The sequence below is a fragment of the Choristoneura fumiferana genome, chromosome 16 (genome assembly GCF_025370935.1).
Source record: "Choristoneura fumiferana chromosome 16, NRCan_CFum_1, whole genome shotgun sequence".
NCBI lineage: Eukaryota > Metazoa > Arthropoda > Insecta > Lepidoptera > Tortricidae > Choristoneura > Choristoneura fumiferana.
In genome coordinates this window covers 11,416,823-11,431,066 of record NC_133487.1, presented here as the reverse complement: position 1 = coordinate 11,431,066, position 14,244 = coordinate 11,416,823, and the positions used below count along the sequence as shown (strand labels likewise).

Below are 14,244 nucleotides of genomic sequence, written 5' to 3'. Positions count from 1 at the left end.
TTCCCATACTAACCCATTTTGACTAATCAGAATCACTTCTAAACATAGAGCCACATCCCTAAATCAGCATAACGATGGAGATTTGATTAAGTGTCTATCTACTTGACAGAAACCTTGATCAATACGAGTTTAAACTGTGGAAAAGTCAGCCCTACTCATAAACTGTATGACGAATCCGAGCGCGAGGGAATCTTTGAATTCATAAATTGATCTAAGTAAATTTAACATTGAACTTTTTAAGAGATTCTTTCAAAAGTAACTTCCACAGCAGTTATTTTAAAATATATTGACATAGTTCCCAATTATTAGGTGCTATAAATATGTCTCGACTTAAAATAAAAAAAAAAAAATAAACTAACCTAAATTTACTTACCCAATTTAATGCAGTGCTTACCTAAATAATCCCACTATTTTTAAACAACAAAAGTTTAACATTATCGTCCAAGCCAACTTAAATCTACAAATTAATGTATACAACGGTACATTTATAAATAGCAAAATATATAACTAATCTATAGGAACATTAAATTTCAAATGGTAAAAGCATAAAATTAATTTAAAAATGCATTATCATGCAAATATATGAAAAATGTTAACAGTTAAATATTTTTTCGTTAGTTGTAGGTGTAAAAAATGCGAAATATTTACCTAAACTGACTATACAAGGTCAACAGCAAAGTATACTAGTATAGGTTACCAATAGAAATAATAGTGTGTTTATGCGGTTACTTGTTTGTTTAAGGCAGATTTGTATATTTAGTGGTAATTATTTTAGTCTGTCTGTTCTAAATACAAAATTTTGAAATACCACTACTATCCTCACGATACAATGATACAAACCATAGGTCTATACACCATTCGCCTGTATTTAAAACCCTATTCATTCAGGTATTTAGAAGAGCATAACATAATAACGTAAATAAGCATAAATTTGTCATTACTTAAGTGCAATAATTTAACCTACATTAAGGCTACTGATTACTAATACGATACCAGTAGAAAAACATTTAAATAGGCAAATAAAATAAAAATAAAACTGTTTGGACATAAAGTGACTCAACTTCCATACATTTTTTTTCTGATTAAAATATTTTTCCACTTGTATGAGTAATCAGCATCCATAACATGGGTCAAATTATTGTTCAGGATTTTTTTAACACCATGTATCTCGTATAACTAGCACTAGTATGACTTCAGAGATTGCCTTACCCACCAGTTCATCCACCGTACCCGTTTGTTAAGACCCAACCAGTCGTCAAGAGACCTCACAGACGTTCATTCGAAAATGCAAAAAAAATATAATCGTAGCGTAATAATCTTATACAAATATTAGCGTAGGTCCACTCCATATCAATGAACCATACAACCACCACAACTTTTTACTTTGCTCTCCGCAACCACTCATGTTAGCGTCTTGTGTGGTGGGAAGCGGGAAGCGTCGGGTAAATGCCATGTTATAGATTTTTGGTGGTGCAATAGGAGACATTATGCAGCACAGACGAAGCTGTCGTGCGAGGTAAAAGGTTGCTGTTCATTAGAATAAAGTGTGCTCATGAAAATGTAATTAAACTTTGAGCCAATTTAACAATCACTTGTGATTTATGTTAACGTAACTAGTACAAAACAATACATTGATCGAGTCGCGTCGGGCTGATAAACCCGCCAGCTGACGCACACACACGCACCGCACTTCTATCTGTAACCGTACTTACTTCCATATGCTATATAATATGCATCGCAGCATCGGTCACAGTCACAACAGCTGCGCAGTTCAAAGCAATAGCAACAATAAATAATAATCGGTTCTTTACCAAACGCAATTTGGCCACTAGCAAAATCGTCTTTAAATATTTTCGATGCACATATTTCCTGATGCACGAAGAATAACACGGAAAGACTAGGTCTTAGGTACATACGTTGGAATCATCAAGTATTTAGTGGTGACGTCTACCTATATATACTCTAATTTAAAGAAGTTATTTGGGTCTTATTAACGAGTGGTCAGATCTGCAGCTACGAGATAGGTAGATTAAGATATCTTTCCGAATGGCGGTTTAGGCACAATAACGTATCGATGTCTTTTATTTGGAATACATACTGGCATCTAGTCCTTTTAACATCGTCATTATTTAGCGCTCCTTATCGCCTCAAGTAAATAATCGGTTACACTTTGTAAGTACCCCATACATATGGCCAGGACCAAGAGCCCTAGACAGAAACTTCTTCGTCGCAGAAGAGCTATTTCCTACTATGTATAGTATAGTAATAAAATCTTAACCTCTTGTAGTTTATTTTCCGTAAATGAAACTTTTTAACCGCGTTAGATATATTTTAACACTATAGTCTAAAACATTTTCAGCAGTGGTGTCTAGAGCAACGGCAACTTTAAAGCCAAACCTCATCTTGTTATAACGAAGTCAGCTCACCATTTTTACTCGGGATACGTGATAACGCGGAAAGTTTTTCTGAAATTAAAAAAGAATTTCTAAGTAAAATTTATATAAATAACAGTACAAAACTATATTTCGATCGTGTAAATTACTCACCGTTTTCATTAGGGGCAGGAGATATTCTTCCGTTGATATTGGGCTCGTGTTCTAGCTTTTGACCACGACTATGGAGACGAATGGCGAACATTAAAGTTGCGCCGACCAGTGGTGAGATTCCGGCGAGGACGAATGGCAGCGTGTAAGAGCGAGTGTGCCCGTGTATGGCGGCTGCAACTGGAGGTCCGATTGAAAGGGGTGCCGCTGCTAGACCCAGCATACAACCGATGGCATGCGCCGCATGAGCACCGCCGCACAAATCAAACGCTATAGGCCCTATCAGTGCTATAAATGCACCATCACATATCCCCATCCCCGCAGAAATAACAACTACTAACCAGTAAGAATTAACAAAAGGCAAAATAATAGTCAACGATCCTATGACGTAAAAAGATATTTGCTGCATCAGGATCCTGTCAGCACCTGGCTTATCCGCAAGAAACCCGAAGGTCAATCTCCCTAGCCCTGAGGTCAATGCTATAGATTGTAACGGTAAATTGACGCGTGACTTGTCCACGCCTTGGAAATTTTGTTTAACGAACTCTGCTATGTGGACATAAGGTACAAAATACCCGAACAGAGCCACAGGCATCGACAGAGCCCAAAATCTGTACTTAGAGTTCTTCCAAATTTGAACATTTACTATAGTTTTAATAAGGGATTGAATATTATTATCTTTCCTTAGCGGTTTTTCCAAGACCATTAGAGGAATGGGTTTAAATAACAGTCCACATAGCGCGATGCCCAAGCTGAATACAGCGAGAACTCGGAACATCCAGTCCAGTCCGTGGTTTTTGATCAGATAGTCCATTAGAGGGGGCATGATGACAGTGAAAACAGAACTGCCTATCGTGACAATGCCATTGACGAGACCTAAATATTTTTTGAAATAGTGGCCGAGGATGGCAAGAGAGGGTGTGTAAGCGAGAGAGGCCCCTACACCATAAAGGACTCCATAAGTGAAAAAGAGAGCATAGACGTGACTGGTGACGAAGGAGGAGAGGAGGAGGCCTACGGTGGCGATGCCGCCGCCGAGCACAGCCGTCAGCCGCAGCCCGAGCAGCGCCGTCAGCACGCCCGACAGCGGCGACAGCAGGAACGTGATGCCCACCGCCAGGGAACCCACCAAAGCTGAAACAAAATTTTACACTTGACTAGAGAATTTAGACATAATTCGCCTTGTCACAAAAACTTACTGGCTTGAACAATCCTAAATATACAATTTTTAATAAATGGTCAATAGCTGTCCTAAGTTTTTGTGGTAGCACGGTTAATTAGTTAAAAAAAAGTAAAAGTATCAATTTGGAGTAAATATTTGTCAAATTGAATGAATTTGTAACAAATCTATTTATGTTTTGTAATTTGGAGTTAAAAATAAAAAATACAAAAAGACTCCAAAAACCAATCTTAATATTAGTTAGGTTTCACTGACATTTGTTAGGTCTTTACCTCAAAAGCATAAATTCCTTGTAGCGATTCACCGAATCTCATTTCACCTCGAACTAACAAAATTTAAATAGAATCTTGCATTAGCAATAGCATTTAGTAAACATTAGTATAATTAATTTGTAGTATCTCATTTTTCGTGTAGTATTTTACCCTAGACGCATTTCGCCGCCATCGATGTTTGCTTGGGCCTCTAAATTAATTTGACGCGTTAATTGATGTTTACACTAAAATAAACTAATACACGATCAAGGCGAAATGCGAGTAAAATTTATAGCGCCAAAAAAATAAACTATTGTGACATAACGCTATAACTATGATTAAGGGTAAAAGGCTAGTAATTAAGAACTAGATAATGATCATAATAACAAAGCCCTCTCTATTGAGTTGATATATCACGCACGACTTTAATAACTAATCTATTCGTGATACTCCACAATTAATTATCTTTCAATCTCTATAAGTATCTAGCCTAGCCTACCCAATTGATATTTTGTGTTTATGTTGCGAAAACAGATTATCATGATTTATGGTTTCAAGATAAAATAATGTGGGAAACATCAAAGAAATTAAGACGAAACAATTATAACATTGTTTTTCAGTAAGTATGAATGAATGTCTTCATGTACTCAAATGAGATTGGTAATTAGCATTTTTAGTCTTAATCTCACTCAAATGAAAGTAACAAGTGAGTGGAATATCTAGATAGTTGTAATATGTGGAGTGAGTTAAGTTGCCAAGTGCCACACAATGTCTCGTGCCGTGCCTAATCTAATCGGGTCACCAGACACGAGACTGCCTGTAACCATTAAGATTACCTTTTGGCGTATTTCTAAACTACACTAGTGATGTTGTTACAATGCTCAATTGACGCCAACTGATTCCTAGAACCGATACCTTAAAGTGTTATCAGTTAGGTTAACTCGGCAATAATATTTATTACGTTTTCCTATTGGCCTGATACGAACGTTGAACGAAAATATTGAAACTACGAAAACGACGTACGTAAATAAATTACTGTATTTCGAAATTGGCGAAGTCAATTTAACTTATAAATGGATCCAGGGGGGCAATTTTTGAAATCATGGTTAAAATAATGAAAAATGAAAAATGGTGAAAAATCAAACTATGTTTGAGCGGCCCATTTAACACTTTCCAACTTCAAATCATTGTATGAAACGAAGCATAATCTTATTTACGACACGATAATAATAATTAACGACTTCAACTGAAGCGGTAAGACTTTAAATGTTGTTGCTAAATTCGACCACTAAAGCAAAGTTCAACACGGGACATACTTAGCAAGTACAATAGTTTAACCTTCATCAGTTAGTGTTCTTGAATATGGGTACATAAATACCTTTATTAATAGTTCACTGCACGCATTCGTATAATATTAACACGTGTAGCAGCAATTCGATTCGATAGGGTAGGTACAGATCGCCATTATCTAGCATGAATCAAATTGCTTAGATATACTTGGCATAATCATCAATCGCAATGAAAGTAAGTATTTTCATCAGCTCAATAGACTGAAATTGGATACGATCATGTGGCCTTCGCCGGGGGCGCCGCGCCGCCGCGCTGCCGCCGGCGCCTAATGACGATACCACATCAAATACATTTACTAGGAATAATGAAATATAGTTGGCAAGATATGACAGGAATTGTATTAATAGTAATACAATTGCTTTCGTATCTTGATAGCAGAATTTTAGCTTGGAGTGGATTGGAACATTTTAAATACCTAATTCGAAATAATCTTCACTACACCACATGGGTGGTCTCAAAGAGTATTAGTACCAATATGGTGGTCTGTTCAGTGCGGTGTAGGTAGTTATTTCAATTACATATTTGAATAATTGCAATTACCCATTTAAATATATATAAAACCATTTTACAACTAGAATAAATCATTTTTAATAGTGTCCGAACGAAACATGTTTTTTTGCCGAAACAGAACTGGAAGTTTCGGTTCTGATTATAGTTTCCGCCGAAACCGAATCCTATATGAACGTGACTAAAACGTTGAATAAAACGGGAGTGGGTCGTTACCAATCATTTATATCCATCTGTTTTCACCTAGGTATGTTTGACAAATAAACGTATTTGAATTTAAATTTGTTCTTTTCACATTTTAAGAATAATGCAAAATCTCACTGGCCTAATAAAATAATTACTTACAGGGTTCTACGTTTCGCTTTTTTTTATCGAATTGAAATTTAAACATTGTCATAGTGACACTGGGTCTGACCTAAATTAAACTACCCTAAAAAGTGAAAATCGTTGCTGCGCCTGCCAAAGTGCATTTACCTATTTAATTTTTCGTTTTTGCACTAAACACAATTTCCGTTAATGTGATGATAAAGTCCTTTATGTGATTTTCAAACTGGAAACAATTTTAACAAATTCTACATTTCTTTGAAATGATTTTTTGGGTATTCATTCATTTCCAGTACCATGGCAAACTGTATCATTTCGCAAACAAAAACTGAAAATATTTCAGGATTTATTTCAGGGCCATAGTGTAGAACCTTTTAGGTTAGGTTAGTTTTTATGAAAATCCTGAAATATTTAGTTTCAGAAATATTAAACAGTTGCGAAATGAAAGAGTGCCAAACTTTATTCGCCGAAACATTAGTAAACCGCTTTTTTGTAACATGACAGCGGGATTTTGACATTTACTCATTCATTTCATTCATTCTTCTTTTTGTGAAATCAGTTCTTAATGTAGCTGTATGTGTAAACATTCACTTCAACTCTTGTGGCACCACTGACATGTGCAGAAATGCAACATAAAGGATTTGTGTTCCGCCTATAGTCACCCGCCAGTTGTGTTAGCGTTGTGACCATTGCGAAGTAAACAACGTTTCAAAAATCGCTTTAGAGGTTAAAACATAGTAAAAGTGGTAAGTATACAGTGAATTTACTTCATAGTTGTTGTATTTCCTATAAAATAGGTATATTACCTAAATGTTCTTCTGAGTATGTTAAATGCAAATATATTATATTAACTGTTGATTTATTATTAAAATAACAATCATGCCAATCATACAATGTTATTTAGTGTATGATAAATGCGAATGTTTCTAAGTAGGTAGGTAGGTAGGTAGGTAGGTACTATTTCCAGCCGTGCCGAGTGCACCCGATGCGCGACGTTAGGATGTAAGTTTCGGTTCGGCCGAAACCGAACCCTTGGCCGAAACATGATTTTTAGGAAAAACTGGTCGAAACCGAAACTACGGTTGGACACAATTTTTTAACAATTTAATCACTTAATCAATTAATTAGTTATTCTTTCTGTATAATTTCAATTATTGTTGATTAGAGATTAATAAATGAAATTATTAAATCAATGCAGATGACATTGCATCCATTGCTGAAAATAGTGCCCAACTAAAAAAAAAATTCTTTTATAGCCTACTGGACGGCAACATAGAAGGAAAACGAGGTAGAGGCGCAGACCAAGATTGGCCTATTTTAACCAGGTGAAGGAGAGGGTGGGTGTTGTATTGTATCAGGAAGTCAAACAGCTGGCCAAAGACCATGCAGAGTGGCGATTTCTCCACCAACAAGAGCTTAGCTCTTAAATTTAAGAAGAAGAAGAAGAAATCAATCAGGTATTTTTTAAGTTCTTGGACATCAAAATTTCTGATGGACAGAAATATCCAAGAACTAAAGTAGTTGAATAATTTCAATTACACATTATTTTTTTATTTCAATTTTAATTAGAGCAGGTGGTAGGACCTTGTGCAAGGTCCGCCCGGATTGCTACCAGCATCTTGCTCGCTAAACCTGCCGTGAAGCAGCAGTGCTTGCACTGGTGTGTTTCGGCGTGGAGAGTAAGGCCGTCTTGCAGGAAAAAATAATTCTAGATTTAGTAGTTAATCCAGGCTTAAGCTTGACAGTTCCATACAATTTGACACTACTAAACTGAGCTTAACACTAACTCGAGATTTATGTGTTTACTGCAAGTGGGCCTAAGACAGCCAGTGAAATTACTATGGCACTTGAGGTATCCCATCTTAGGCCTCTAGGTTAGCAACGCATCTGCAATACCCCTGGGGTTTTGCAGCTGTTTATGGGCGGTGGTGATTGATCTCTTACCATCAGGAGACACACTTGCTTGTTTGCCATCCAGTCAAATAAAAAAAATATATATATTAAGTATTTTGTTCAAAAGTTAAATATGTTTTTGTTAAAAATATCACTTTTTAATAAAAGCTAGCAAGATTATATTTTGTAACTGTAGTTTTTTAATTTGTAATTAAGTAAGTTTTGTCAAACAAAAAAGTTAATTTTAAAGTAAAATTTGAGTTTATTTGGTTGGTTGATTGATTTTTTCTAATTTTACAATATTTCTTTAGTTTTCCTGTTGATTCAAATTACAATAACATTTTGGGGGTTATTTTTACTGATTATGAATTATTATTACAAGGTTAAAATAAATGTTAATTTACAATAAGTCAGTTTTAAAATATTCCTTCAATTAAATTTTATTAGTTCATTTTAAATGTGCTCTTTTTACAAACATGAAAAATATTTTTTGCTGTAAGTATTAATTAAAAAAATGTACTTAAAATAATTATGAGTTAACATAAAATTATACCCATTTACAATAAGTACCTGCTACTAAAGTAGCACTGTTCATTTGGCTTTGTAACACTTCCCTAAATTAATGCATGCAAGTTGTTAAACTTATTTATGAAACTCAAGCAGTGAATTGCATCATCATATCACAGTAAGCTCTGGTAGAAATGAATGAAATAAGACAGAAATGAAATTAACTTACCAGCTTTGCTTTCAGGGTTTTCTATTCCTTGTTCCTTTGTTTGCTTTTCAAGCACTCCATACATCACACTGCAGGAATTTATCACGCCAAAAAGAAGGCCATTTGTCAGGAAGGATCCTACCAGCACAGAGTAGGCCCTGAAGCCCCCGTCGGGCGGGCCTCGCGCCTCACTGCTACGCAAAACCCCGTTGCTTTCTGGCTTCGGCAAATCACTATTTAATAGCTCTACATCGTGTAGTTTATGCAAAAGTTCCGAGTTTTCTTTCGGCTCCGACTCCATTTTCAAAAATCTATCACAGGTTCATGCGATATCGAGGCGGTTAACAAGTACAAAAACCAATTTATTACAACTTCTATTTCTAATAAAACTGTAATTTGATCTCGGCTATCTGGATATAAAACAAATGTTGTACAAATCGTTCTTTTATTATTTTTAGAGTGAATAGTTCTCGTTGTTAATGTGGACCAAGCGAACTTCTAAACTTTTAGTTCAATTTATGAGCCGAACAACACATGACACAAAAACAACGTACATTATGGTAGACTCGGCAATGCACATTATTTCTGCATCTTGCTGCCGCTGATAGCGGGATGTGGCGGGATGGATGGAATGGACTTCACGATCGTGGGGCTCGCTCACATGTGGATTATCTGACATTGACAGCATTGACACTTGACAGTGACAGTGATAGAACGATGGCTTTTTAAAGTAAATCGGTACCCATACTGCGCTCTCGTGTCTGACATTTTTTAATGCGCAAGTGGTCTCCGTGTGGTTTCTGGAATTTTGCTATCAAGTTGCAAAAACTACAATCACCGTACAACATGCATAAGAAGAATATATTTATCTTTAATTTAACTGACATTGGCCCAAGCCTTATGGCCGCCATTAAGAGGAATAAATACCCATACTGCAGCAACAGATTGCCAAGTTGTCGCCAAGCACTTTCAAATTCGAAGCCCAATCACAAAACACAGATAGTTCAGAAACCAATCTCCATACAAGTGCACTCGAGCAACGCACACATAGACTGCTCACGGACACGATATCTCGGACCGGTTGGGACCAGCAGTCGGACACTAAGTTCGTATCATACCGTCCCTCTCGCTCTCATATTAAATAGTATAAGTGCAGCAAGGCTACTACGAAACTCGAAGTTCGTGTCGTGCGGTCCCTCTCGCTCTCGTATTAAACAGTATAAGTCTCAGAGGGATCGCACGACACGAACTTCGAGTTTAGAGTTTCGTAGTATCCCTGCAGAGGGACCGCACCGCACCACTGCAGGGCTACTACGAAACTCGAAGTTCATGTCGTGTGGTCCCTCTGACACTTAATCTATTTGATACGAGAGCGACGAGGGACGGTACGATACGAACTTCGAGTTTAGAGTTTCGTAGTAGCCCTGCTGCAGTGCGAGCGCATTTAGTGCCATCCGCTTTAGACACGCGTCTGTGAACTTTTTTGTGCATTAATGAAGCCATAAAAAATAGTTATTATGCCTGTTCATGTCGTTAGCTTAAATTAAATAATCGTGAATTTCGCCAATAACGAAATCGTCCCAAGATATTTTCTGTGTCAAATTTATAATATAACAATGCCATTAAAATTAAAATATGTTAGTTATTGATTTATATTCCATTCATACCGTTTCATTCTCAAAGTCTTAACTCAAACAACTAGCTACGAGTGCCACTACCACGATAGTTTTTTGGATCTTAGAGCGACCGCCGAGCGTAATGTATGAAACATGAAGTACAAAAAAAAGATTGACTTCGAACTAAGTATCTGTGTTTTGTGGCCCAATGTACATTGAAATAATTTTATTGGTAAATTTAAGAAACAAAACATTGAACAAGCTATCTTAACTTCTGTGTGCTAACAAGTGAGTTTCCAATCAAAAGGACGTTTTTATTTGCCACCTGTCTTATCCTATTCTTTCATTCTCTTTAAAAAAAAAACAACCCAATAATCCTAACCATAGAAATATTCATCCTCTGACACGTTTTGGCTTTATTACATGCGAATACGATTACGAATGTTCAAAAATGGTAAGAATAATCACAGAAAAACAAATATGAATTTAGTACATCCCTAGCAAATCCCTAGATAAATATAAAAACGTCCAGTGACAGATATTCAGCTGACAGATGTCATCCTATCCAAGGCCACAAGGCCAGAGAGGGCAAGGGGTACGTGGAAAGTAGAAGAGAAGATCAACATTTCTTTGACTAGTTCAACCTATTCTATTACTCCATATGTTAATTAACGAGCAGTCAGGTATATATACTGTAATAAATCTAAACAAGATATGTAAGTACTTGAAGAATGAGTAATGTGATTGTAGCTATCACCTTTAGACTATTTATATGTACTGTTAGTACTTAAATACTGCTCCAAGAAAGCAATACGCAGCTGTGAAGCATACTTCAAGCCCAGTTTTTTGTCTATTACAGAAAGTTACAGCTCCCATCATGGTACCATCATCAGATTGGGACGAAATTAAACGATTAGCGGCTGATTTCCAAAAGGCTCAGCTGACGTCTACAGCTCAAACGGTAAAGTACAACAACTAAACTGATTTATGGCCTTTTCAATTCCCTCGTACATACACTACCACGTATCACTGCACTGCAGAGCAATCTGTTCCTTCCTTCATTACAACAGAAAAGGAGGGGAATGTAACATAAATTTTTTATCGAAAATATAAACTGAAATAAGTATAGATGCATAGAAAAACCTGAAAAATAAGACCAGCACTGGGAATCGAACCCAGGTCCTCGGCATTCCGTGCCACGTGCTGCCGTGCAGTGCTGGTCTTATTTTTCTGGTTTTTCTATGCATCTATATTTCAGTTTATATTTTCCAACGGTGCAGTGTTTCAGCTGTTGCAAATTCGGTCAACAAAAACTAATTGTAGGTCCAAGCCCCAGTGCTACAAATGTGGTCAACAAGCTATAATAACTCAAAGCCTTCTTGTTAAATAAATCATTAATTTTGCTTTGCAGGCTTTCAGAGCGAAACTGCATAGAAATTGTGACCAAACTGATTGAACTGAAGCTAATTGTCATCCACCATTTTCACAAATGATGGCAAGGAATATTTCAACCAGTCAGCAGCTTGTGATCAAATCAAGGATGAGCTTGATGTGCATGGAGGAAGGAAACACAGTTGAGCTTGCTAAGGAGCTCAATGTTGATCTCAGCCAGATCAATACTAGCATTGTTGAAATTACTAGAGGTAAAGAAGTGCAGCTAGTTTCTGGCTATCTGATTGCGTCATACTATTTAGAGAAAATTGCAAGAGAAATCAATGAAAAACTCCAACTCCAAGGACAGTTGTCAGTGGGAGAGTTGACTCTGCAGTATGACTTACCAGCCGAACTGCTTCTGCACAGTGTACTGGAGAAGTACTTAGGGAAACTTATATTTGGAAAACAAGATTCTTCTGACCCCAGAACATTTTACACTGAAGAGTATATTTTAAGAACTAAAGCTAAAATAAGAGGGGCATTAATGGGACTTCTAAAACCTACCCCAATTACTGTTATTGTCAATCATTGCAATGTAGCAGAGCGCTTATTCCTGTCATTATTTGACCAGGTCAATGCACCTGGGATGCTGACTGGCCGACAGACTGGGGCTCTCTATGTGCCATCTTCTTACACAAAATCTCAAAATGATTGGGTCATGAGTTTCTTCAGGCAAAACAACTATCTTGAGTATGATGCATTATCTCGCTTAGGTATTTCTGATCCAAAAGGGTATGTTAAAAGGACACTACCAAATGAAGACCTCACATTCCTTAGCAGCTGTGTACTTGGATCGCAGATTAAACAGCACCTTGAAACGGCTCTTGAAGAATGTGTAGCATCTAAAAGCTATCTGGATGTTGTATCCCTACTGCCTTCTGTCTTATCAGTTACTGATATTGAAAATATATTGGATACATTGCTGAAAAACAATGCAAAGTCAACTGTCGTCTTTGAAAATACTGGTAAAATTTTACAACTTGTTTATTTCCGAAATGTTACAATTGTCTCTTGTTTAGGTCAATCAACTTTTTCTTGTTTGTTATTCTGTCCCATTGTCCAAAAAACAACAGTGACAGTATTAAAAAAAAACTGTTTAGAATAATACTATTATAGTGCATTCGCATTAAGATAATAGTGACTCATCAGTGCACCTGCAGACTAAAGGCGTATTCATGCTGTGGTTCAAAAGGAAACTATTTATTTCATAAAAGCAATACTATTATTTTATTTCACATTATTTTCAAATATAGAATAACGTAATTATTTTAAAATTTATTCAGAATCGTCATGTTTCATTCACATTTATATTTAAAGGAGTCTGTTTCGGGAGTTCCGTAACATCGTCTAAGTCCCACACGTTTTTTTCTTTACTAACCATGTGTTCACAGCATTTCTTCCATTTGTTTGTGTTGTTTGTTGTGTCTATTGTTGCTATTGCGTCGTAAAACAGCTTTTCTATATCTTTAAGCTGAAATGTGGAGTTATTGACAGCAATATAATTGATAAAAGACATGTCTGTACTATCTGAAGGGCTTACTTCAACTGGTCAATATGAACACTGCTTTCTAATTTACTATGATCTAATTGGTCTGGTGGGTTAAAAACAGCCAAATTGATTTGATTGATTCATTTTTATTTATATATGTATTTAGATGAATTGTCCTTGTTTCAGTTTTCAGTAGTCATTACATTGATGCTCTAAAACAAGCCTGCATGCCTATGACAGAGAGCAAAGTGGAAGCTATTGTTAAATCAGGAAAGTATCAGCAATTTTTTATAGAAAAGCAACTGTCTAAGGCAAATGAATTAGCACATCAGGGTCACGTAGATCACAAAGCTGAAAGGCGTGATGAAAGAAGAAGGAAAGCAGCATCTGGTAAAGGTGGTGGTGGCACCCAGGGCCGGGAAACCAAAACGAAGGCAGTGAAGAAACACCCGAGGGGTAAACAAGCTGCACATGACTCTGACTCTGATGAGGCTTCTAGCACAACCAAGAAAACTCCCTCTCAATTAGAAATTGTGAGCATTGAGGACATTAAAAAAGGTATTAAAGATGTTTTAGAAAGTGAAGGCCTTGATGACTTAGTGACACAGATTGCAGAGTTTTTGCATAGGTAAGATAGTTATGATTATTCATGAAGTAGATAATTTAGAAATACATTATTTTAAAGAAACTGTCTTATATTTTCAGTGGATTAAACCAAACTGCATTAGCTTCGGCGAAAGAAACCGCCGAAAAGCTTCTTCAAGATGCCAGTCAGAGGCCGGAAACAAACTCATTCTTCTACACAGGACAAGATAAACATTTTAGTAAATGATATTAAGCTGTATGAAAAGGGTCTCAAGTCATTCCCTGCAGATCAGCAACCTCAGTTCATTAAATACCTTTTGAAGTCTTTGGGAGGCGATGTTTTAACCGAGTTCTGCA

At 36.5% G+C, this 14,244-nt stretch overlaps 2 protein-coding genes across 3 annotated transcripts in view; one reads left to right on the top strand and one right to left on the bottom strand.

Moving 5' to 3' along the window:
- Window positions 1-2,149: 2,149 nt before the first annotated feature.
- Window positions 2,150-9,445, bottom strand: kar (monocarboxylate transporter 10-like protein kar). 2 transcript variants are annotated; one of them, XM_074099097.1, is made up of 3 exons: window positions 8,785-9,445; window positions 2,547-3,677; window positions 2,150-2,465 (listed from the first exon to the last, which is right to left on the bottom strand). In XM_074099097.1, exons 1-3 carry the CDS (start codon window positions 9,062-9,064, stop codon window positions 2,407-2,409), a joined length of 1,470 nt encoding a protein of 489 aa, XP_073955198.1. In that variant the 5' UTR covers window positions 9,065-9,445; the 3' UTR covers window positions 2,150-2,406. The 2 variants fall into 2 exon arrangements, with proteins under 2 accessions (XP_073955198.1, XP_073955199.1); XM_074099098.1 differs by lacking the exon at window positions 8,785-9,445 and adding an exon at window positions 6,177-6,261.
- LOC141436576 (E3 UFM1-protein ligase 1 homolog) overlaps window positions 7,421-14,244 on the top strand; it is a 9,889-nt gene continuing 3,065 nt past the window's right edge. Inside the window, 8 exon segments of the mRNA XM_074099579.1 lie at window positions 7,421-7,612; window positions 11,239-11,345; window positions 11,791-11,851; window positions 11,853-11,944; window positions 11,946-12,778; window positions 13,489-13,930; window positions 14,008-14,077; window positions 14,079-14,241. Of these exon segments, the coding sequence (XP_073955680.1) occupies window positions 11,257-11,345; window positions 11,791-11,851; window positions 11,853-11,944; window positions 11,946-12,778; window positions 13,489-13,930; window positions 14,008-14,077; window positions 14,079-14,241 (1,750 nt within the window). The 5' untranslated portion in view covers window positions 7,421-7,612; window positions 11,239-11,256.

Excerpts from the sequence above, each read along its gene's own strand:
- kar (XM_074099097.1), bottom strand. The coding sequence starts at position 9,064 with ATGGAGTCGGAGCCGAAAGAAAACTCGGAACTTTTGCATAAACTACAC. Across the intron at positions 3,678-8,784 it reads AAACCCTGAAAGCAAAGCTG|CTTTGGTGGGTTCCCTGGCG; the intron begins GTAAGTTAATTT and ends ATTTTGTTTCAG. Across the intron at positions 2,466-2,546 it reads TCCTGCCCCTAATGAAAACG|AAAAACTTTCCGCGTTATCA; the intron begins GTGAGTAATTTA and ends TTTTAATTTCAG.